Raw genomic sequence first — 24,470 nt, 5'->3', positions numbered from 1 at the left:
TACTTCTTTTGGATAGAGCAGGGATAGAGCCTCCAGCGGTTTAGAACCCAAGACTGGACAAAGCAAAAGCCAAAACAGTAATAATAAATGATACCCCACCTTTTATCGATATGCCTACCACCCACCAGGCACTACAGTGGGGTGCATAATGACCGTGAATGGGACCTCAAGCAGTTCACCAAAGCAACATGTGATTGAATGCCCAGACCAATGTTACACATGATATATATCAGTATTGCAAGGTCCATGTTGAAATCTTCCTAATGGTGCATAAGCCAACCTCTAATCTAGCTTTAGATTCTCACAAGTTCCATTGACTCTGGAGCAGTTTTGCATGAAAAACCCTTTCATGCAGCTTCCTTCCAATCTTCTTTGTAGCAGAAAACAAAAGGAACTCCCAACTGACTCACAGTGGAGTCAGTTAACTGGCTTTTCTAATGTGGCCAGTAATTTATCTGATTGCTCACAGTGTGGTCCATCATTTTCTTCCAGAAGCTGAAACTAAAAAACGACCGTTTTCCCAGCAGAGAGCCACGTGTCTGCTGTCAGGCCTCTGACACACATTTCAGGGATGCACTTACCAGTAGATATTAAACTGCTTCACGGGAAAGAACTAGAAGTTACAAAACCAAGTTAAAACATAAAATAACTTTTGAAAGTACATTTAACAGGATTCAACTGAATTTTTTTAAGCAGCCAGGAAATGGTGCCACCAGACTGTTTTCACCCCCGGTGATGTTACTGCAGACATGCTCCAATGCTGTGGCACCCGCGGAGGTCTGCAGCTCCTGTTTGCGTAGAAATACCACGTGCCGTTCAGTGGCCAGGAGGGCAGGTAGCTGCCAGCCTCCAGCTGCAGCACCTTCAGGATCAGCCCCAGCTCTCCTGCAGAGACCAGCTCTTCCTGGCAGCTCCAGCCCATGACTGAGCCTGGGCGGGGGGGCGAGGGGGGGGGCGCTAGGGCCTAGAACTTTCTGGACCGGCCAGTTCTTTGCTCTGGGATTGGATGAGACTCTCGGGGCCTGCATTGCAGTCTGGGGCTCTCCTTGTCCATAACTGCCTCCTTTTTTTTTCTTCATCTAATTGGTCTGCAGGGTGATCTGGGACTCTGGCCAATCCTGCTCCCTCCCCTCTTATCCTGTACAGTGTCTGCTAACTTCCCCTCCTAACTTCTCAGGGTCCGAGTTCTGGGGGACCCCACAGACACAAATGCTTTCAGGTCAACGGAGGAACGTAAATGCTATTCATCTCATTCAGAGGACTAAAAACCTGAGCATGTGCCCTAGCCCCTGGACATTCTCGTGCCAGGCTCTGTAAAAATGAATTATGCTTCTGCCAAAGTGAAACTGACCCTTCCATTTCAATTATTCAGCGGGGACACAAATGAAAAACCAAATGTGGGGAAAAGCAAACTCACATATATTCTGAAATTCCACTTTGGTTACCTGCACTATTTCTAAGATCCTAGGTAAGGTTCATATTTTGGTTTTCCTTCTTGTTTGTCAAGAACTGATTAGAGGCAGTCAAGGCATCATAGTTACAGTGAGAAAACACTATTTCCATTTCCACCCCTTTAACCACAATTCCACTTCTAGCACCAGTGTTCTAGATAAGCTGCCTCCCCTTGTGGTTCCACACACAGAAGGAAGCAGGTAACAATTGCATTCTTGTTGCAGGGGAGTTTGGAGAGGTGTACAAGGGGCGTTTGCTTCCGGGCAGCAAGAGGGAAATCTATGTGGCCATCAAGACGCTGAAGGCCGGGTACTCGGAGAAGCAGCGTCGGGACTTTCTGAGCGAGGCGAGCATCATGGGCCAGTTCGACCATCCCAACATCATTCGCCTGGAGGGCGTGGTCACCAAGAGTCGGCCGGTCATGATCATCACAGAGTTCATGGAGAATGGCGCCTTGGATTCCTTCCTCAGGGTAAGAGAAGCTCAGGGGCATGGGTGATGCCAGCACTGGTGGCCACTGGAGAACGATGGCTGGGAGAAGTGTTCACATAAGGATAACCTGTCATTCAGGAATCGCCCGAGGAAATGTGAGTGGGTGTTGGAAGTGTTCATGAGGTTAACAGATTTGTTACTAAAAGAAAAGAACACAGAGCTTGTGGACCCCTCGGTAGGAGGATGGCAGGTGTAGGGCCTTGGTAAATACTTGATGGATGAATGAGAATTAATAGATGGGGACAGAGAATGGCCATTGGCATCTGTACGAATCTTGGCGATTGAAGAGACGTTCAGCTGCTCATTGACCTGCATGATTCATGCAGATGCCAGTGGCCCTCTCTGCCTTTTTCCCAGCACACCTGCTCTTCCCCCCGCCCCCCCAGCCAGCTCTCATCATTTGCAGTTCAGAGATAAAACAGGTTGCCCTTTTCTGATGTCTGGGCCACCTGCCCTCCGAGGAGGCGCTTCTGGGCAAGAAAGGGGAAGATTGGTTCACCAGCATCACACAGTCTTTTCTGGGGTTGATGAAGAATGAGTTCCCACCCAAACTGCAGCACAGGTGGGCGTACCTGAAGGCCTGTGGCTGGGGCATCTGTGAAAGATCCTTGTCAGTGTGCCCAAATGGAGCCACATTGGAACCATTTTCATCTCCATGGGGCATCGCTCAGAGAAGGGGTGGGTGAGGATGGCCATGACGCTGATATCTGGGGAGTGAAAGCCAACTAAGCAAAGGCCAAGGAGCAAGCGTCCTTACAAAAGCTCAGCGCAGGATTGCAATGGAGGCCTGAGAACAAAGGGTCCAGGGTGGGGGCGAGGGGAGCAGCACCAAAGAACGGGTCTCAGGGTCTTCTGAGCAAGATCTTCTGGGTGATACCAAGTAGCAGACTACGCCCATCACCAAGATGTCACACAGTAGATGTAGCTTCAGATCAAAGAACAATTTGTAGTCAGTCATTGAAACATTCGTGGGGTGACTGCTCTGGCCACTCTGTGTGCTGGGTGCTGGGCCTATGGAGAGGCAAGAGACATTGCTCTCTACTGTGTAACAAATCAGACCAACACTTTAGTGGCTTAGCACAATGATTTGCGTTGCTCATGAAAATGCAACTGGGCCAGATCATCTCTAGTCCATGTGGTGTCAGATGGGGCAGCTCAAGGGCTGAGGCCTGGAGCCATCCAAAGGCTTGTCACTCATGTGTCTTGTGGTTGATACTTGGTGTCAGGTGGCATCTCTCCATGTGACCAGCTTGGACTTCCTCACAGAAAGCTGGGTCCCAAAAATAGCATCCCCAGAGGAGGAGGCAGAAGCTGTATCCGTTTTGTAACACAGCATCATCTCAACCATAGCAATTCACCCACTGATGCCAGGGGAGGAAACAGGCCCTACATTTTGATCAAGAACAGCAATTTATTATACATAAGGGGTCGGGGGACCTGTTATGTCCATCTTAGAGACTACAGTATGCCACCGAAGTCCCTGCCCCTGAGGACTTTAGTGTCCAAAACTTCCAGCATGGAATACAGAGGTGTCATAAGCAAAGAACTGAAATCTTGCCGGGAAGCCAGAAAAGGCTCCAGAAAGCATTTATCTGTCATTGGAGAATGAGGCATTTGCAGACAGGTGGGGGAGCAGGCAGGTAGGGTGAAACAATGGAACAGTGTGTTTGAAGGCCAAAGTCAGCATTGCCTCTTTGGTAATCTGTCAGCAACTGTGTGGTGGCTCCAAAGCTCAGGAGTAGAGCCTGGGAACTGCAGCATGGAAGGGTAGCTCAGGGACTTGTCTAGAAGCTGTGCATGCACCGTATTGAAACTAACTTTGCAGGGCAAGCATACACGTTTTGTCTCATGTGAGTCATTAAGCAGTAGGCTATTTCTTTTTACGGGATGGGGGGACAACAGATGTAGATTGTGAGCCCCATGGACTCTGCCTGGCACAGCCTCCTGGAGGGTATGGGTTATACCTTGTATTTTGCCACCCCAGTACCTAGCATCTTGAGCGCCTGGTAAATACTAGTGGAATGAAAAACACGAATAACTATTTCTGGGACAGAAAATATTCCAGAGTGACAGGAGAAATGTAGTTATTATTCTGAGTGAGCCTGGTCTCTTGTCTTTGTAGCCAAACCTCTCCTATAAGAGCAGGGTATGGACCATGATTCCCCGGGGGCATTCACTCATGATCAGAGCTCTCATGAAAACAGTCCAATAAAAGTGAGTAGAAGGCAATGTTAGAAGAAAAAGTGTTTTCTGGAACCAGCCTCCATGCCCTTTCAGGAGTCATTTATTTCCTACATGTCACCCGACCGTACTTCACAGAGAGTCTCAACATGATCTGGGACTGTGATCAGACGCTCTCTCCCTGGGCCGCGCAGGGCGAGGGAGATTCATTCTCAGGAGACTGCGGGAAATCAAAGCCCCACAGCGTTGCTCTGCACAGGCTGTTTCCATTTGCGTCCCAGGACATGGGCACATATTGGACACCGGCATTTTTCATGATGATGAGGCCCAGGCAGTGGGAGAAAAGCTAGGGGCAAGAGAGGAGCCCAGGAAAACCAAAGAGAAAGGACGGCAAGGAAGGGGCGGCCGGAGCAGGCAGAGCCAGGAGGAGAGGGGAAATGAAGCGTTTCTGACTCCTCGCACGGCATGGAGGCAGGTAATCTATAAATCTAATTTCAGCCTTACCACAGACCCTGGAGCATAGCAACATTAATTGATGTATCTGCTGCTTGATACAATCTAAAAGTAGGTCATCAGTTAAGTTCTGTAGGGTCCATCTTCTGGGATGTAGAATAATTTTAGGATTGCCATTCAGAGAAGAAAGGATGAGTCCTCAATGTGTGCAGCTGTCTCCTCCCTCCAACTGGTCCTTTCACGCTGGACATGACCCCTTTGGGCAGTGGCTGCAGCCCCTGCCCTGGGTCAGCATCCGAGAGGCTCTGCCTTGGGGATCCAGTGAGCACAGTTCACTCACCGCTCTTCTCTCTTTTGGGGACTTAGAATCCCTCACATTCTGGAGGGATTGGAAACACCATTATTCTTTTAACACACATTCAGTAAGTTCATTATTTTCCATTTTTCCCAAAGTCTGTGTCATGGATATTACGTAGCATGCAAATCTGCAATTTAATATTTCCTTCTTGGCATTCAAGTTCAGGGGCTTTAATCTGGAGGCTCTTCCATAAATTTAGGAACAACCCCTGAACCTCATCAATGTCCCATGCTTGAGCCAACAAGGTCGCCGTGCTCTGTGAGGCTTTCGTGCCTAAACGTTGGCCTGGTGGTTGCTGCTGGTTCATTCACAGATGGTCATAACTGAAAGACTCATGGAAGTCACTGAGCAGTGACAAATGGAGACATTTCTCATCAGGGAAGCTCATTCATGGGCTGAAACTAGACAACAGCAACCCAGATGTCAGGAAGAGAACACCAGATTGGAAGTCCTGAGACCGAAGTTCTGCTTTGGGCTCTGCCATGAGTCACCCTGTGGCCTTGAACAAATCTGTTAACTCAATTTCCCAATCTATAAACTAAAGGCATTGAGTTGGATGATCTTGAAAGGTCTCTTTCAGTTAAAAAAAAATCTATGATTCATTCTCTTCAAACAAATCAAATAAGGGTTTCATTTCCTGAAGTGGATTTGTCAATGGAAGTTGAAATACCTAAATCCTTCCTGTCTAATAAAAGGGCCAGCAAGTGGCTTCAGTGAATTTTCAGAAAAGCAATTTCAGCAGAAAGCACTTTATGAAGGGAAGAAAATTTAAATCACTTCACTGAGGCTGTATTTCTTCTATGTGCTGTGTTTTTGCCATGTGCTCAGCATGGCAGATCTTTTCCTGAAGTCACAAAGAAACCTTTCTTAATCTTCTTTATCTTTATTGTTCATATTCCTGCAAGTTCTTTCTGGGGAGTTATACCAATGAAATGAATACCAAACAGTTGAACATGTCAGAAAATCTTAATATGCTTACATCTTTAAGTTCCACCGAGATTATGAACTCAACAGGCATGATCCAGTCTTATCATGCTATGTGTTTACCCTGCAGACCCTAAAGAAAAAATGCAGTGGCCTTCACAAAAGTCAATATATTCCCATGGAAAAGGCACTGGACAGGAGTTAAAAGAGTCAGATGAGTGTAGCGTAATGAGTGTAGTGTAGAAATGACTCTTCTTTCTATTTCTATAGCCATAGCAGACATTAATCAATCATGGCTTCCTTCCCTGTGAAGCTAATACACAGCCTTCTTCTCCAACCAGCTTTTGAGACAGCCATTACCAATTGATTGGAGATGGAATGTCAGTAGTGATGTAATTGCTGTTCTGGCCTTAGAATCTTGTTATAAGCCAAAACCACACAGAGTGATTGAAGGCTGGTGACTTAAACTTTCTAGACTTAATTTATCTTCTCTATTAAAAAATATACTATTGCCTGCCTTTCACAGAACCAGTTTTAAGGATGAGAACATATCGGTGAAGTATGACTTGCCATTCAAAAGTCAAGAAATGGAAGAAATCAATGTTTGTTGATTAATTGATCCAAACTTTAGACCCGCATCATTAGTTTCTGATCATATGCTACTACAGTTGCGGGGAAGGGCTGTTACAGATGCCAACTTGTTGAGTTCAGAATGAATGAACTAGGTTCTCCAAAGGCAATTATCTTAGGATGTCACCCCCACACAACCAGAACTCACACCACAGTTCTGGCTCCAGGTGTCCTTAGTCTTTCTCATCATGCATCCCAGGTACATGAGAGAGCTGATCTGTGAGACACTGATGGCCCTGCTGATAATACCAGCAATCAATGCTGCTGTCTTAGTATTCACTAGGCACTGAACTAAGCTCTTTTACATGTGTCATCTCATTTAACCTCGTAAAAAACCCTATGAAGAATGGACACTATGGACACTGTATCTGTGAGACACTGATGGCCCTGCTGATAATACCAGCAGTCAATGCTGCTGTCTTAGTATTCACTAGGCACTGAGCTAAGCCCTTTTACATGTGTCATCTCCTTTAACCTCGTAAAAACCCTATGAAGAATGGACACTATGGACACTGTGTTCTTATTTTACAGGTGTGGAAATAACTGCTCTGGAAGTTAAATAACTTGACCAAGAGCATGCAGCCTGCAGGCAGCAGACCCTGGGTCCAACCTGGGTGGCTACAAAGCCTGGACTTTTAGCTACTTTTTAGCCCTTGCTGGCCCCAGAAACTCTAAGAATGACTGATGTAAATTTTAAAACAAATCAGATTAATAAAGCAGGCCAATGAAGACTTAAATGGCTTAACGTAGAAACATAGACATGTTACTGCACATGCTTTCAATATTACTCTTCTCAAAGTTGTTTACAATCTCTACCAGGGCCGGCCTCAACATTTATATACAAGTTGGCTTCTTTAGGGAGACATTCGTTTTCAAAGGCATTGTTGTCTACATTCATGGAGAGGAAGTAACAACCCAAATTGAAAACATATGACCCTGTGACTTCAGGCTGAGTGAGAATACAGTTTCTAATATACAGAAGTTGCACGAGAGCTTTCTGGGAAGGTAGATCCCCAGAGACCTACTTAGAGAAAGGGAATGGTGCTAGCCTGGCTAACTTCCTGAGGAGGTGTTGACTGAAGTTCATTAGTAAGGAGAATTTGCATCCCTCACTGCACTTCCAGCTCTCATAGATGGGCACCATGTGCTGAGAAATAGTTTCCAAAAGGCAGCTCTGCATTTGCTTTTGGAGTTGGTTAGAAGAAAATATTACGGAGGAAGCATTCTGGGGAGGTGATTAAGGTTTGAGTTAGAAACAGCCTGGAATTTGGGGGATGCCAATTCCAATGTGTTGGGGAGGGGGTCCTCCTCTGGAAGGGATCTCAGGAAAGAGTGGATAGAGTATCAGTTTGTTCCAATCCTTCAACTGATCAGGGGGTATAACCCTGGTAAACACCATCTTTCATGGGGAATAGTCTTCAACAATTCATGACGGCTCTGTTAGACTTTCTGATTGTTGGAGTTTTCTCTAATAAACATGGTAGTTTTATAAGAGCCTGTTTATTTTCCCATACTTATTTTTGCCTAGAAAATGCTTTTGCGGGAGCCCATGCATGAATGATGTGTCCTACACATATTTAAGTAACGTAATGCATGTGAGTGCCTTGTGTACCATCTCACATACAGAAAGTATCCAATAATGGAAGCTCCTCACACTGTTTATGCTTCCTGCATTTCACATGAGGACACTGAGCAGAGGGAGTGACTGCCTTGCCTAGGGCTTATGTTCAGGTAACTAGACTGGACCCTAGACTGGACCCTAGATGTCTCTCCTCCAGTCCAAACATTTCAATGCCTGGGCCATGTTCTACTTACAGAACACAAGTCATAGCCCTTTGGGGAGCAGTTATGGCTGGACAAGATGGGGAAATGTGTTCTTAGCAATGTGGCCCAGTGTTCACTCATTTAATCAGTGTGTGCAGAGTCAAGACACAGGGGCTTTGGGGAGGCAGGGGGATGGCATTCACTGAAGAGCCTGTCATTTAACCATTAAGAATGGCATCCACCTAAGAAACTGAGCCCACTGATGGTTGGGTAGAGGGCGGCACTGCAGATTGGCATGAGGAGGAGCGGCAACAGCTCCCATTCTCTGGTAGGGTCCACATGCCAGACACATGTGTGCACTTCTGCACCACCGAACCCTAGGAGGTCGGTATGGTTATCCCAGTGTCAGCGCTGATCGTACCCAAGGAAGATGCCTTAGCATTTAATTCTGGAAACGGATATATTTGCCAGTCATTCATTCAGCACAAATTTACTGAGCTTTTCCCACCTACATTAAAGCTCTTGGCACTAGGAATACAGTGGTGACCACAAGAGGGAGGGTTCTTAGGCTCAAATTGCTTAGAGTCAAGTAGCAGAGAGAGAGAGACATACACACACAAACTAAAAGTTTTATATGTGCCAAGAAGAAAAATAAGAGCATACACTGATAGATATAGTAAGAACGTGCTAAATATATTTGAGGAAGGGGACTGGTTACCGAGACATCCTCTCTGGGGAAACCTGAAAGGCAGGTAGGTGTTGATAGTGAGGGAAAAGCAGGGGGAATGGTATATGTAAGGCCTCTAAGGCAGGAAGAGCCTGGCATGGAAAAAGACTGGAAGGTCAGCAGTCACTGTGGCTTTAGCACAGGCATGAGGGATACACTGGAATAAGGTGAGGCACTAGCTGATCCCATGGGGTCTCGTGGGCCACGCTAAGGAGTTTGGAGCTTTACCTTAATGCAATGGGAGGCTATTAGAGAGCTTTAAGCCAGAGAGTGACATGCCCTGATTTATGTCTTACAAAGATGGCTCTAGCTACGGTGTGGAGAATGGATGGGGGGGGCAGGTGCACAGTGGCTGTTAGAGGTGATGGATGACAATGACTTGGTTAGAGTGGTGGCAGTGGAGATGGAGAGGAGTGGATAGGTTTGAGGTGTAATTTGGAGATGAAATTGACAGGGCTTGGCAAGGAGAAGAGAACAGAGTGTTCAAGGAGAGGGATGAGGACGGAAGTGGGGAAGGAGAGGCAGTGAGCGGTCAGCCAGCACTGAGAGGCTGACAAGCAGCAGGGCGGTGGCACCTTGGCTTTTGTTTAACCACTGAAGCTCATCTTGATCCCAATGCCCCTTGTGTCTTATTACAGCAAAATGATGGACAGTTCACAGTGATCCAGCTGGTGGGGATGCTCAGGGGCATAGCTGCTGGCATGAAGTACCTAGCTGAGATGAACTACGTGCACCGGGACCTGGCTGCTAGGAACATTCTGGTCAACAGTAACCTGGTCTGCAAGGTGTCCGACTTTGGCCTTTCCCGCTACCTCCAGGATGACACCTCAGACCCCACCTACACTAGCTCCTTGGTAAGTCCTTCTTGGTATTCTCGGGTAAAAGCATGGCATGAATAAAAGGTGGCTACACCTGTCTGAGGACCCATGGTAGGGCCATACTCTGAAGGACTGGGACCTGAACTCATCTCTCCACTGGGGAAGCCAGGTGTTGGGAGAACCATCCATCTGGGAGGAATGATAGCAGCTGGCTGTCCAGGCAAGCATTTGCACATAGGCTGTGAGGAAGGGTCGGTATCTACTCTGTAGCCATGGTGTTTCTTGGCCAATGGGAAGAAGGCATTTTGGAACAGATGATTTGGGGGAATCCAAACAGTTTGACAGTAGCATCAGAGATGTCTGTCCGTAGGGAACAGGCTCCAATGGGGTTGGCACTGTGTCACCAGGTAGACTCTGGGTACCCTTCTCTTCTCCCTTACCATTGCTTCCAGATAGCTGTAAGTACCATCTACATGATCAGTACTCCTAAAGGTTTTTCCTGCTCTGCCTCCCCCTCCACATCCCAGGCAGTTCTAATCATCGATGTCCACTGCCTAGTTCACACACTTTATCTCAGAACTTTCGCAGGTCTCAATAAAGCCCTTGACTTACTCTCCAGTTTCCCTTCCCCGCTCTCTCCATCTCAGTAGTTGCACCAGTCAACTAATAACTGAAACCTAGGACTCAGCCTTGATTTTTTCTGTATGCCTCACCATGCATGCCCAATCCCTCAGCAACTCTGATAGGTTCTTATAAAATCTGTTCCTTCTTTTCACCTCTCGGCCCCCACCCTATCCCAAAGTACCATTCTCTTTCGCCTAGCCTGGCGCAGCAGCTTCCAGCTAGTCCCCCTGGTCTCCTCTTATCTCCTTATGTCCATTGTCAGTGGCATCCAGAGTGACTGATCTATCTACCGATCTAGCTATGTTCTTTAAACGTGCAAAGTATTCATCATTATAAAAATGAAAACATTACAGAGAAAGAAGAGGAAAAGGATAACTAAGAATCTACATTCCCCTGAAGCCGGGGTCAGTAACTAAAAGGCCAGGAAGTAAATAGTTTAAGTTTTGCTGGCCAAGAGGCAAAATGAGGATATTATGTAGAAAATTACGTAACCATTTAAAATGTCACCCTTTAAAAAGGTATAAACTCCATTCTTAGCTCATGGGCCTCAGAGAGCCAGGTGACCAGCCAGGTTTGGTGCTCGGGGCATCGTGTGTTAACCAACCCCTGTCCTGAAGCACCTATTTCAACAGTTAGATGTCTCTTTTCACAGTTTTCGGTTTGCTCAGAAATTTGAAAATTTTGATATTATAAAGGTGGAATCATACTATGCCTATTGTTCTGTGTCTCGTGCGCCTCTCGGGCATTCTTACTGCCAAGTTGCTGTTCTGAAAGTTGTAAACATTCACGCTCCACCAGGAGTGTTTGGTGCCGTTCTTCCAGCCTCTCCACCAGCACTGGAGGTGATCAACCTTTAAAAATGTGCCAACCCAAAGATGAAAAATGATACCTCATTTTGTTTTCATTTGCATTTTCATTTGACTTAGAGATATTCACACAGCTATGGGGATTTCTGTTTCCTCTTCTGTTAATTATCTCTACCTATTTTTCTATCGGGTTATTTGTTGGTTTTTTAGAAATTTATAGGAAGTCCTTTTCTAGTAGGGATGGTAACCCATTGTCTGCATATATGATACAATCAGTGCCCCACCCCCATACGTTCTTTGTGTGATACTGTTTATGATACCCTTTGGCTTCCCAAACCGGTCAATACTTATGTAGTAAAATATACTTATTTTTTCCCTCTATGTTTTTCTTGGATTTCCTGCTTTGTTTTAAAAGTTCTCTTTGCTCCAAGGTTATAAAATGCTTTTTTAAAGTTGCCTGTACTATTTTATTGGGATTTTTTGTTCTATATTTAAATATTTACTATTCCTGGAACTTATTTATTTTTCCTGAGGTTTTATTTTGAAAAATTTCAAGTATGCAGGAAACTTGATAGAATTTTACAGAGGACAGCCATGTACCCACCAGCCACATTCGTAATTACCAGTTGAGATCAGAACCACTGTGTTCTGTGAGAGTGTGAATAAAACCATAAATAGCAAAATAGTCCGACTGTATCTAGTGGCATTAAGGAAAGCTTCCAGAGGCAAAGGTGGTGCTCCTGCAGAGATTTGAAAAACAAGTTACCTAAGTGAATGGGGCCAGTTAGATCATTACGAGACATTAGCAGCATATACAAAGGACCCGTGGCAAGAAGGAAGATGGACTTTTAGAGAGAAAACTCTGTTACTTGGCATTTGGAGAAAGAGGGGGAAAGTGACCAAGGAGGTCAACAGCAGTTACATCATGCAGGGCCTCCTGGATCCTTGTGATGAAATTTATAGCCTTAGAGCAATGGGAAGCCATTCAAAGGCTGTGTGTGTGTGTGTGTGCGCGCGCACGCGTGTGCACACACACACACACAACCCAAAGGTGATGGATTTTCATTTTAGAAAAATAACTTGGCCTTTCTCTTGTCTTTCCCTTCCAAGCTCTTCTTCTCCCTTCTTTAAAAACAAAACAAAAATACTTTCTTGGCTTTCTTCCTTTTTTCTTTCACCAAAAAGAGATTTAGCAGGCCCAATCAAAGTAGAAATCTGAGCAAGGGAGGCAAGTGCTAGCAGGGATCGAGACTTGTGTGTGAGGGCGCCGGCAGCTTAGCAAATTGGAAAATTAGCTCTATACAGGGTCATTGATAAACATTTTGGAGATAATGTACAAATATGGAAAGCATGAAAGCTGGAATGAACTGTGTGGTGCTGAACTGGAATTGGAAGTATTGGTATGAACTTGTGATTTTCAACATATAAAATGAAAGAGAAATAAATGTAGGATGTGACTGCCTCAAAGCAATGACACCTGGGTAGGGAAGAGTACACCTGGCATTCGGGTCTTGGATTCTGTACACTATTTTATACTAAAAGCAACCAAGACTCATTAGAGAAATGGCCCCTTCTAGGGACTGGCAGAGAAAGAATTAGATAAGCTGGCACATCTTTTTGTTCCAGAGAGTAAGAAAGTACTCAAATAATGATGGGGACATATCAAAAGAACAATACCCAGCTTGAAGGGCCTCTCAATGTCCAAATATGGGATAATTTGAGTCTCAAAATAGATGATGATACTAGCAATTTATAACCCATTGAATACGATAGGAGCTGTGGAGTCCATACTGATATGAATATACATGAATAAACAAATGAAAAGAAGAGGAAGCTTTTCCCAATACTGAAAAGAATGATATTATTAGAAAATCACTATTGGTGACCATCAGATTCAGAAATATCAATGCATACTAAAACTTAGGATAAAAGTTGAGAGGCAAATAGGATTTTACATAGCCTCATAGTATTTCCCAAAAAAATATGTATTACAAAGGGAGAAAGTAACTTTACAGAGAAGTTTGGCAACACCATCTGAATCAAGTTATTGAAGTTCACACCAGCAATAACAGGACAGCAGACATTGAGTGACACCTGATAGGATGCAATGAAAAGAAAATATACTCTGTTCAAAAAGTTATAACCTAGGTCTCATCTTGAAGAAATATCAGATTAAATAAAATTGAGGTATATTCTATTAAACACCTGACTTATGACCTTTAAAAATTCTAAGGTCATGAAGGTCAAGGAGACTGAGCATCTGTTGCATATTGAAAGGTATTAGGGAAGTATGATAACGCATAACCAACCAGGTATTAAGAGCATTTCTGGGACAACTGTTGAGAGTTGGAATGGGGTCGCTGGGTGAAGAGTGTATAGACATTCTTTGTTGCATTCTCACAACTTTTCTAGAGATTTAAAATTGTTATATATATATATTTCTTATATGTAAACATGTATCCTGGCTGCATTGTGGATGATGGGTGGGAAAGGCAACAGTAGAAGCAATAAGAGGTCAGGAGGCTATGGGGCAGTGGGGAAAAAATGAAGCTCAGGGGGATCGGGGGAGTAACATAAAAAGGAGTTGATAGTAAATGATGCTTAGAAGTGAAGGCGACAGAGGTCCAAGGATCATATCCTGTATCTGACCTGTGCCTCTACATGGATAAGGGTGCCTTAGATCTGGAAACTGCTTGGAGGAATAGAAGGGTTGGGAGTAGACTGTAGGTTTAGTTTTGAACAGTGTTTCTCAAATTTTGGTGAGTATCAGACTCGCCTGGAAAGCTAATAAGGAGCACATAGACTCATTGAAGTAGAGTAAGGTCTGGGCCCTTGCATTGTTACTACAATTTCCCAGGCAATTTTGATACCTACGAATTTTTGAAAGACACTTGTTTAGAGCATTTTGATTTTTTTTTTAATCCTCACCTGAGGATATTTTTTCCATTGAGCTTTAGAGAGATTAGAGAGAGAGTGGAAGGGAGGGAGTTGAGGGAGGGAGAGAGAGAGAGAGAGGAAAATATTAAAGTTTCCTAGTAGGCCTTGGACTTCATCTCTCATTCTGTTTTCATTCTCTGCCATCCTTTTGCCCACATCTCTTTTTCTCTGTTTTAAATTGCATTTGTAGCTCCAGAAGCATTTCCTTCCCACCAGGCTCCTGGGACAATGAACAGAAAAAATTCCGTCCTTTGTGCTGTCTTGTGATTGGAATAAACCCACTAAGCGAGGGAGGCAGTCTGAACTGCTCCTAATATTCCCGTTCTTTAAGAGGACAGATAAATGAGCTGAGCTGGGCTCTAACATCTGTACAACTTTCTTTTTGGCAGGTACATTTCTGCATACTCTTATGGGTGTTCAAGTTAGCCTTCCCGTGTGTCTTAGTTTACTCAGGCAGCTATAACAAAACACCACAGACTGGGCGGCTTAAACAACAGACATTTACTTCTCACAATTATGGAGACTGGGAAGTCCAAGATCAAGGTGCTGGCAGATTTAGTTTCTGGTGAGAACCTTCTGACTGGCTTGCAGATGGCCGCTTTCTCACTGCGTCCTCACATGGCAGAGAGAGGAAGAGAGCTCAGGTCTCTCTCCATGATGGGGATTTCACCCTCATGACCTCATCCAAACCTAATTATGAACTAAAGGTCCCATCTCCAGATCCTAATCCAGTGGGGGTTAGGGATTCTGCATCTACATTTTGGGAAGAAAAGAGCAATCAGTCCATAATGCCATGCTGGAACCACCACAGACCAGTTCTCCATGTTTGACTCCATGGGTCACATCTGCTTTTCACTGGTCCTGTCTTCTGTTATCAAAAGGAAAAAACAGGCACGTACATGCCAGGAAAGGCACCATATCTTTGATTAACTCTACATTTGGGGCTCACATACACATTCACCCTTTACCCGGTCACATTGGTGGACAGAGCCCCAACTGGATCCCATAAATCTTCTCCAATGGCAGCTTTCTGCTGGTTAAGTCAAAGCTCCGCTCCAGCATGGTTTGCCTTCTCTCCTGAGCAGTAGGAAGAGGCCCCATCCAGTCCCTCTGTGAGCGAAATCTTCCCTCCTTAGTATTCCGCCAGTTCCTTCTGCTACAGTAGTGCCAGCTTCGCTGTCCTTCAGAACCACAGGCTGTCTGAGAAGTCTCCAGCCTCACTCCATGCCTTCCCCCAGCCCTGCCCCCGCAGGCCTCCCTGTTTCATCAGGAACTTCACTCCATCTTCAAGGTGCCTCTGATCTCCCTCAACCCCTTCCCCTTTGCTCCTCTCCCTGCTCCTTCCTCTCCTCACCTGCACCTGGCTCCTCCCCTCCTGTGTTTCTGCAGCTTCTGAAGCTCACTTCCTTCCAGCCCCAGTTCCTCCTGCTTTTCGTTTTCTGTCTCATGATGTCTGCTGACATTGCCTGCCCTGCTCCGTCCCCCCTGTAAACCTCAAACAGCGCTGTTTCTTGGGCATCTGCTCCTCCTTGTGGGAGGCAAAAACCATCTCAGGTGATTTGCCAGCTGTGCCCTGTCCTTCCTGGATCTTGGTCCCTTCCCCAGCTCTTCCTCACATACTAAGCTTCCTGTTGCAGCCCCTCATTGAATGCCTGGACCCACTCAGGGACAGCTCAGCTCTTCCACTTCCTCTAGAACCTGCCCCATCTGAGTCAGACTCATTTCCTGCACTGCTCCCTGGGTCTCTGAGCACAGAGGGTCCATCCTCCCTGTGGGACAAGGGGCAGCCTCTCCCCAAGGGCGATCTCTGTGAGCACCTGGCCCCATGGCTCACCCAGAACCTATTGGGGGAAATCAGGCCTGTCCCACATGTGCTCTACAGAGGCCCTGTCCCCCTGTGATGAATTTTGATCATCCCAGGTCACCATGGAGGCAGGACACTTGTTCCATCCTCCTCCATTATTCCCATGAATTGTTTCTTCCACTTCCTCTAGAACCTGCCCCATCTGAGTCAGACTCATTTCCTGCACTGCTCCCTGGGGCTCTGAGCACAGAGGGCCCATCCTCCCTGTGGGACAAGGGACAGCCTCTCCCCAAGGGTGATCTTTGTGAGCACCTGGCCCCATGGCTCACCCAGAACATATTGGGGGAAATCAGGCCTGTCCCACATGTGCTCTACAGAGGCCCTGTCCCCCTGTGATGAATTTTGGTCATCCCAGGTCACCAGGGAGGCAGGACCCTTGTTCCATCCTCCTCCATTATTCCCATGAATTGTCTCAGCTGTAGCCTCTGTCCTCATTGTGTTCCCAGGAGAGAGCATCCAGTGTAGCCAAGATCATCCATGCTGACGTCTCTCAGGACTTTTCTTTCACACAAAAATTTTTAACCTTCTATTCCATGACGTTATGCTGCCCATTTGAGCCCTGTCTTCAGCCCGGTGGGCTGGGAAGGAGGCGAAAAGACCTCTCTAGAGCCTCTCACACTCTGGTGTGACAAGGTGGTTCTTTGAACATGGAAGGAAGAATGCAGGACTTGGACTCGAACTATGCTCTATAAACTTGGCCTCCAGTCTCCTCACTTATAAAATGGGACTTGTGAGAATTTGTAAGCCCCATGTGATAAAGGGGAAGCAGCCCCAGTGTCAGTCCTGCCCTGGCTGTGGCTCAGGTGATCGCTGTGGATGCTGCCACATGTGCTTTCCACGTTCTCAGAATCCACACCCCACGGCAAGTCACACTCAGGTGTGCATTTTCAAGGCTAACTGATAACAAAGATCCTGTAACTCTGCCTATTCCTGCTCAGCCCAAAACAGAAAGCACTAAAGCAGAGAGCCTCCCGAAGCCCAGGACAAGCTGATAGTCAAAAAGGGAAGTGGAGGACTCTCATGACAGGATCATCGGGGAAGAATTTTGAAGAAAACTTCTCAGGAGAAAGCAGGGAAAGGCAACTCAGATGGCTGGGTCCATTGAAACCATGGTTCTCACACTTCACTATGCACAGTACCCCCTAAAGAGCTGTGAAAGTGTTGATTTCTGGGCCCCACCCCCCGAGTTTCTGATCTGTACATCTGAGGTGGGGCCCAGGAATGTGCATTTCACACACATACCCCGATAATGCTGAAAGGTCTAGTCCGGGACCACGCTCAGAAACCACTGCATTGAAACTACAGGTGGGGGCATATATTTATTTCACAAACTCGCGTTGCAAGAAAATATCAATATCCTTCATTTTTCAAAGTGCAGTGTACACAGATAGATATACAAAGCTCAGTCAGGGACACACAGAAACACACACACACACACACACACACACACACACACACACGCTACCCAGACATAGATACACACAGACACAAACCTTGAGTCAGTAACAGCTGGGCTTCTTCCTTTCATTACCACTGAGAAGTGAATGCAACTGCTATAGAGTGTTTTAGATTTTTTTTCTTACAATGGACTAAGTACTTACAAGGTGCAAAGAAAGCAGGAAATTATCTCAAAGACAATCCTTCCTGCAAGCCTCAGGACAGTGCCCCCTCAGTCTGCACCTGCCCATCCCCAGAAGTTGCTGCTGCCCTGGCCCATATGGCTCAGTTCATTGGGCGTCATCCCGTGCGTGGAAAGTTTGCTGGTTTGATTCCCGCTCAGGAGGCGTGCAGGAGCAGCCAATCAATGTTCTGCTCTCATGTCATTGTTTCTCTCCCCTCCTTCTCCTCCTCCTCTCTGTCTAAAAATACCAATAAAATATTTTTTTAAGTTGCTGCTAAGTAGGTTGATCCCTTTGCCTGAGAGGTTTCAGCTCAGGCTAGGACCTTCAGCTGTCAAAACGAGCAAGGCTTGCTGGCTTTCCATCCAGTGATCCCAGGTCCAGCTTCATGTTTCCCCACAGTCCCTGGTGGTTTTGACATATAAATCAGACTTCCCCTCCCTTTTCCATCCATGGCTTCCTTCATGAGGCCATTTTCAAATTATGATTTCTTGCTCTTCTTTCAGTCATTGAGCTTGGGTAGCAGGCTATCTCTTGGATGGATGGGAAAGTGGAGAAGAATGAAGACAAGCAAGGAAAAGAGAGGGGCACTTTCATTGCAGCCAACATAACAGAGTCCTGGTCCCTTGGAGATTCTTCTGTAGCATTAATTAAGATGAGGGAGGAATAATTCAAATCTACCCCATGCTCTGCCATTCAAATAATTCTTCAGTTGGTTCTGCCTCCTCCTTCCTTGACTATCTCTCCCTGGGTCACTTTGTCACCAGATGCTCAATTAGGGATATCAGGCCCTGACTGAAATGCCCTTTTGAAAAAGACTCAGCATAATTATTATTAGTAAGGCCAGTGTATTATTAGCATGAGAGAGATCAGGATGGGATTTCAGAGTCTGCGCCAGCTCATGCCCTGAGGACTGGAGCAAAGTGTGACTCAGGTTTCTCAGAGAGGCCTTATCTCTGCTCTGAGCCTGGTGTGTGGGGACAGATGGGCAAACCCTTCTCCCCATGTGCCTGTCATCATGTAGGAGGGGCTGACCACCTGGGGGAAGGTCCTTATCATGCCTCTTTCAGCTGTCTCCAAGCCAACACATATTTATTGAGCACCTAGTATGTGCAAAGCACAGCAGTTAACAATTCAGATGGTTAAGTTGTATGAGTTCCTTGTAAATTTTGGAGATTAAACCCTTATTGGTGATAACATTGGCAAATATATTCTCTCATGCAGTGGGCTTTCTTGTTGTTTTGTTGATGGTGTCTTTTGCTCTACAGAATCTTTTCATTTTGATGTAGTCCCATTTGTTTATTTTCTCTTTAGTTTCCATTGCCCTAGGAGCTGCATCAGTGAAGATATTGCTTTGGCATATGTCTGAGATTTTGCTGCCTGTGGATTCCTCTATTATTTTTATGGCTTCCCATCTTACATTTAAGTCCTTTAACCATTTTGAGTTTATTTTTGTGTATGGTGTAAGTTGGTGGTCTAGTTTCATTTTTTTGCATGTATCTGTCCAATTTTCCCAACACCATTTATTGAAGAGACTGTCTTGGCTCCATTGTATGTTCTTGCCTCCTTGTCAAATATTAATTAAACATAGTGTTTTGGGTTGATTTATGGGTTCTCTATTCTATTCCATTGATCTGTATATCTGTTCTTGTGCCAGTACCAGGCAGTTTTGAGAACAGTGCCTTTGTAATACAGCTCGATATCTGGTATTGAGATCCCACCTACTTTGTTCTTTCTCAGGATCGCTGCAGCTATTCGGGGTCTTTTTTTATTCCAGATGCATTTTTGGAGAGTTCGTTCTAGGTCTGTGAAATATGCTGTTGGTATTTTAATGGGCAGTGCATTTAATCTGTAGATTGCTTTGGGTAGTATGGACATTTTAATGATGTTGATTCTATCAATCCATGAACACGGTATGTTCTTCCATCTGTTTATGTCTTCCTCTATCTCTTTTCAGTGTCCTGTCATTTTCTGAGTACAGATCTTTTACCTCCTTAGTTAAGTTTATTTCTAGGTATCTTAATTTTTTTGGTGCAATGGCAAATGGGATTGTTTTTTAATCTCTCTTTCTGTAAGTTCACTATTGGTGTATAAAAATGCCTTAGATTTCTTGGCATTAATTTTGTATCCCTGACAATAAACCTAACACTAACCCTGACCCTGACCCTGATGCTGACCCTTACCCTGACTCTAAACCTGACCTGACCCTGACACTTACCTTTACCCTGACCCTGACCCTAGACATTGCCGAATTCATTATTAAGACTAATATTTTTTTGATGGAGTCTTTGGGGTTTTCTATGTACAGTATCATGTCATCTTCGAATAAGGACAGTTTTACGTCTTCTTTTCCAATTTGGATACCTTTTATTTCTTCTTCTTGTCTAATTACTATGGCCAGCACTTCTAGTACTATGTTGAACAGGAATGGTGAAAGTGGGCATCCCTGTCTCGTTCCTGTTCTTAGGTGAAATGGTTTTAGTTTTTGCCCATTGAGTATGTTGTTGGCTGTAGGTTTGTCATATAAGGCTTTTATTATGTGAGGTATGATCCCTCTATTCCCATTTTACTGAGGGTTTTTATCAAGAAAGGGTGTTGTATTTTGTCAAATGCTTTTTCTGCATCAATTGATATGACTATGTGAATTTTATCTCTCAATTTGTTTGTGATGTATCACGTTTATTGATTTGTGGATATTGTGCCATTCTTGCATCCCTGGGATAAATCCTATTTGGTCATGGTATATGATCTTTTTGATGTAATGCTGGATCTGATTTGCTAGAATTTTGTTGTGGATTTTGGCATCTATGCTCATGAGGGATACTGGCCTGTAATTCTCTTTCATTGTGTTGTCTTTATCTGGTTTTGATATTTAAGAAAAGTTAAAACAAAACCAAAAAACACGTTATAATTTCTGTTGGTTAAGTTCACTGGGGTGTCCTCTTTGTTGGAGCATTGCCTTCAAAGAACTATGACCACAAGAAGTTAAATAAAAGGACTGATCAGGTTTCGAAAGCCCTGACCAGCTTTGAGATTCTGGGAGTTTTGCAAATCTCCCTCTAGTTCTGTGGGACTCCTGTGCATTGTTAGAGAAGTTGATACAGGGGGTGGGAGTGTTTGCCCATGTACCCAGCCTAATAGGGCCTATGGGAGGGCTTGGCCTAGGAGCCCTTCATGCAACAGAGAGCCTCCTCACAAAAAGAGGTCATGGGCCCAGAGAATCTCTAGAAGACAAAGTGTTTATCTCAGAAAGAGGAACCAGGCTCTTCAATCCAGCCCTCCCAGAGCACACAGAAGCAAGTGCAATTTTCTAAAGACTCCAGAAGCCCAAAACCAGCTCCATCAAGGCCGAGCGCTTCCTCTGGGAGAGCTGGATTCAAAGATCTGAGGGCAGCAGAGAAACTCTCATCCAGTACAGTTTACAGACCCAGACGTAAGAGAAAGAGGGAGTCGGACAATGTAAGAGAGAGAGAGAGCCCAGGGAGGGAGGAAGGGCAAGACCAGGAGGATAACTGATCAAAGGCCACGCTGCTAGGGGCTCACTCTGCAGATACTCTAGCTGCAGGGGGAATTTCAGGGAGGATTTTGGAGGTGAGGATTTCATTTTAATCTTCCCACAGAAGCATTCAAGTAAACCCTCTCCTTGTGAGAAAGTGAGAGAGCAAAAAACAGGAAAAGAAGAATCTCAGTGAAAAGATCCATGTAGACATCCGCTAATATTGCTCACTTAGAGAATACATGCCATCTGGGTGTTTGAAGACAAGAAAAAGAGGCGTAAAGTAAAGTTCAAGGCCATGGATTCAGCGTATGAGTTGCAAGCTGCTTGCCTCTCCTATGGCCAGCTCTTTCTCTTGTTGGAGAAGGGTATTTCTTTTTCTTGGTTGGCAATGGCTGTCAGGTCTTCATTCTTTTATTCTCTTGTGGCCAAGGAGTTAAGCAGTAGGAAGAAGGGAGGGAGGGACCCAGGTGACAAGAGCAAGATTGACCTTTATTCAGTAATCATCTGAAAATTTCCTATTAAAATTCAGAGCCACAATCCAGTGTGCCCAGGGCTGACCCAGCAGCTTCACATCTTGCTACTCAATGGCAGGTGGGACAAGGATACCTGCTGTTGTCCAAGCACATCTTCTTCCTTACTCTCTATTAGGTGTATATGGTTTGGGCACATGTACCGGGGCCCTGGCCCAACACTTAGCCAGGAGTAGCCATGGACCCTGATTTTAGGACCCATCGTTTCTGAGAACTTTTCCTTTGGAAAGGAATTTGGCCCACTCCTAGGTGCACAGAGAATGGCAGATGGGGGTGTAGATGGGGGTCAGATATGGGGCTGGGGTATCCACAGGCATGCACACAACACACTTCACTGCGCTGGAGTAAGAGGAGAAGGGCATGGGCCAAGAGCCTGGGTTCCACTTGCACTCTTGCCCCAGACCCTACACATGTTCAGGGTGCGCCCATCCAGGGTCATAGGTTGGAGTCAGAATCCTCCTTGCCCTCCAAACTTTATCACCCCTCTGCCTTCATGAAAAAAATCCCATATTCTTGTGGTTCACTTCATCCATCTGTATCACCACAATTTCAGGGTCCAGTGCAAAATGAAAAATGCCTTGTTCAAAAAAAATGAGGAAAATTCAGGGAGACTCCACCCAAAATTGCCAAGCAGTGTGAGTTCATGTGCTATTAAACCAACATCACCAATAAAATGCTATGAAATAGCTTGGTAGTTGCATTTTCTACCCCGAGAATTTGGCCAGGAAAGGGAGGAGGATAGGTAGAAGGGTAGCTGATTCCTTACTATCACTTTATGATAGCTTATGTTCCTCCTAAATTACTTTTTCCTATTGCACATGCCATGGTTCTATTATCCAAAATAATGATTAGCATTCTACAATAGTTTTCAGTATTAGAAAATTATTTTAGTAAGTAAATAAGACATCATCATTTAAAACCCATTATTCAATTTTTGGGGTTGTTTATTTGTATAGGCTTCTAATGCCCATTATCCTATAAGTAATCATTATCTTTCATAACAAGCACACTAAACTCATTCTTTCCTTGCTTTATTTTCAATGTTTTATCACATTTCAAATCATATAGCATAACTCGGTTCAATAGCTCTAATGACAGATTCAATACACAGGCCTTCACAGTAGATAATTTCGAAGGTGGTTCCCTCAGCAATTATAAGGACAAGGCTGAATTTTGAGCCAGAAAACATGGTTTGAATCCTAACTCTGCCAATTCTTAACTTGGTTAAGTTCCTTTACCTTTCTGAGGCTCAGTTCCATTATCTGTTGGATGGGATAGTATGTAATACTTGATCTGTATCACATTATTATTGTGATCAAAGGAAAAATTGTCTTGAAAGTACTTTAACAAACTTCTACTAGTAAAGTCCTATTAAAAAAGTAACAAAATTAAAGTTACTATAAAATCTGATGAATTAGAATAAATTATTCTGGCTCTTAGCAAATTATTTTACCTTATTCTGGAGGGGGAAAATCTGTTCCAACAATACATGACATACTAAATATAATTAGCAATGAGTGGGACAAGTTCCCTTTAGTTACTAATGCAAGGGGAAGGATCCTAATATGAAATCTAAGCAATGGAATGTAAAGAGCAATGGATGGGAACTAGACCAAAAGCTAAACCCTAGTTCTGCTAACTAACACATTTTGTGACTTGATGAGGTATTTACTTCATGAGCCTCACTTTTCTAATCTGTAAAATGGGGCTAAGAACCTATCTCTTAGTATGATGGTGAAATTTGGATGATATTAAATATGTAAGTTCCCATCAGAGGAGTTGGTGCCCAGTGGGCACTTGATAGATGTCCAACTGCTGTCTCCTCCCCTGTGGTTCCTCATAACAATGGGAATGGAGATATAGCCTGTTCCGTGACAGTACCTGTTTCTTCAAGGCAGACTCACTCAATACATGATTATTAATGGGGGAATGATGTCAGTATATAGTGGAAGTCCTGTGGTTCTCATGTAATCTTTCCCCCAGATGTATGTTTTGAAGCAATTGGGGCAAGCTTTCTTACAATTAAAGAGAAAGCCTTAGCATAATGAGAAGACCTTAAGAAAAAAGTTGAACGTTGACAGAAAGGCCTTTCTTTAATACAAATAGTGGCTGGTTTAGTGGCTCCCAAAACCACTATGTTTTCCACTCTGTTATCTGGTAAAGATGAGGAAACTATGAAAACATTTTTTATGTTAAATTTTAATTTTTTCACAAAGAAGTCTATACTCTTGATCAGATTTTTAATTTTGATGAAACTAACCTCTAAGTGATGTGAATGCCCCCCAGGGCCTGCAAGATTTAGGCTGCAGAGGACCTGAAGCACTGGTGCAAATGCAGGTTGTAATTTACCTGTGCTGCTCATTTTATTAGGATTGTTGTGGTTTTGTTACATTTGGAATGATCTTCTCCAAATGTAAGTTTCCCCCATAGGCTCTGATATTTAATTGTGCAATTTTGCAGAATATGAGGTTGTTTGAAATGTGTGTACAACATTATAGCAGAAATGCCTCTGTTAAGAAATTAGAGCTCATTGAGTCACCGTCAGGAAGCATACACTTCATTTAGGCATAATGAGTAGTTGAACCATCAGTAGTAGGACTAACCATTTGAGACAAAGATCAAAAGTACAATAATCAGCCCTAGCCAGGTTTGACTCAGTGGATAGGGCATTGGCCTGTGAACTGAAGAGTCCCGGGTTCGATTCCGGTCAAGGGCACATGCCTGGGTTGCGGGCTCAATCCCTAGTGTGGGCGGTGTGTGTGTGTGTGTGTGTGTGTGTGTGTGTGTGTGTG

The 24,470-nt window shown here is 44.6% G+C and overlaps 1 protein-coding gene across 1 annotated transcript in view; it reads left to right on the top strand.

The window, feature by feature from the left end:
• The window catches only part of EPHB1 (EPH receptor B1), a 362,205-nt gene that overhangs the window by 308,364 nt on the left and 29,371 nt on the right, over nucleotides 1-24,470 (top strand). Inside the window, exons 11-12 of the mRNA XM_005863544.2 lie at nucleotides 1,677-1,924; nucleotides 9,620-9,835. Of these exons, the coding sequence (XP_005863606.1) occupies nucleotides 1,677-1,924; nucleotides 9,620-9,835 (464 nt within the window). The remainder of the gene's footprint in view (nucleotides 1-1,676; nucleotides 1,925-9,619; nucleotides 9,836-24,470) is intronic.

Source organism: Myotis brandtii, unplaced genomic scaffold (genome assembly GCF_000412655.1).
Source record: "Myotis brandtii unplaced genomic scaffold, ASM41265v1 scaffold18, whole genome shotgun sequence".
Classification (NCBI taxonomy): Eukaryota; Metazoa; Chordata; class Mammalia; order Chiroptera; family Vespertilionidae; genus Myotis; species Myotis brandtii.
Note: the sequence above shows the minus strand (reverse complement) of the source record. Positions and strands in the feature narration are given on the sequence as shown.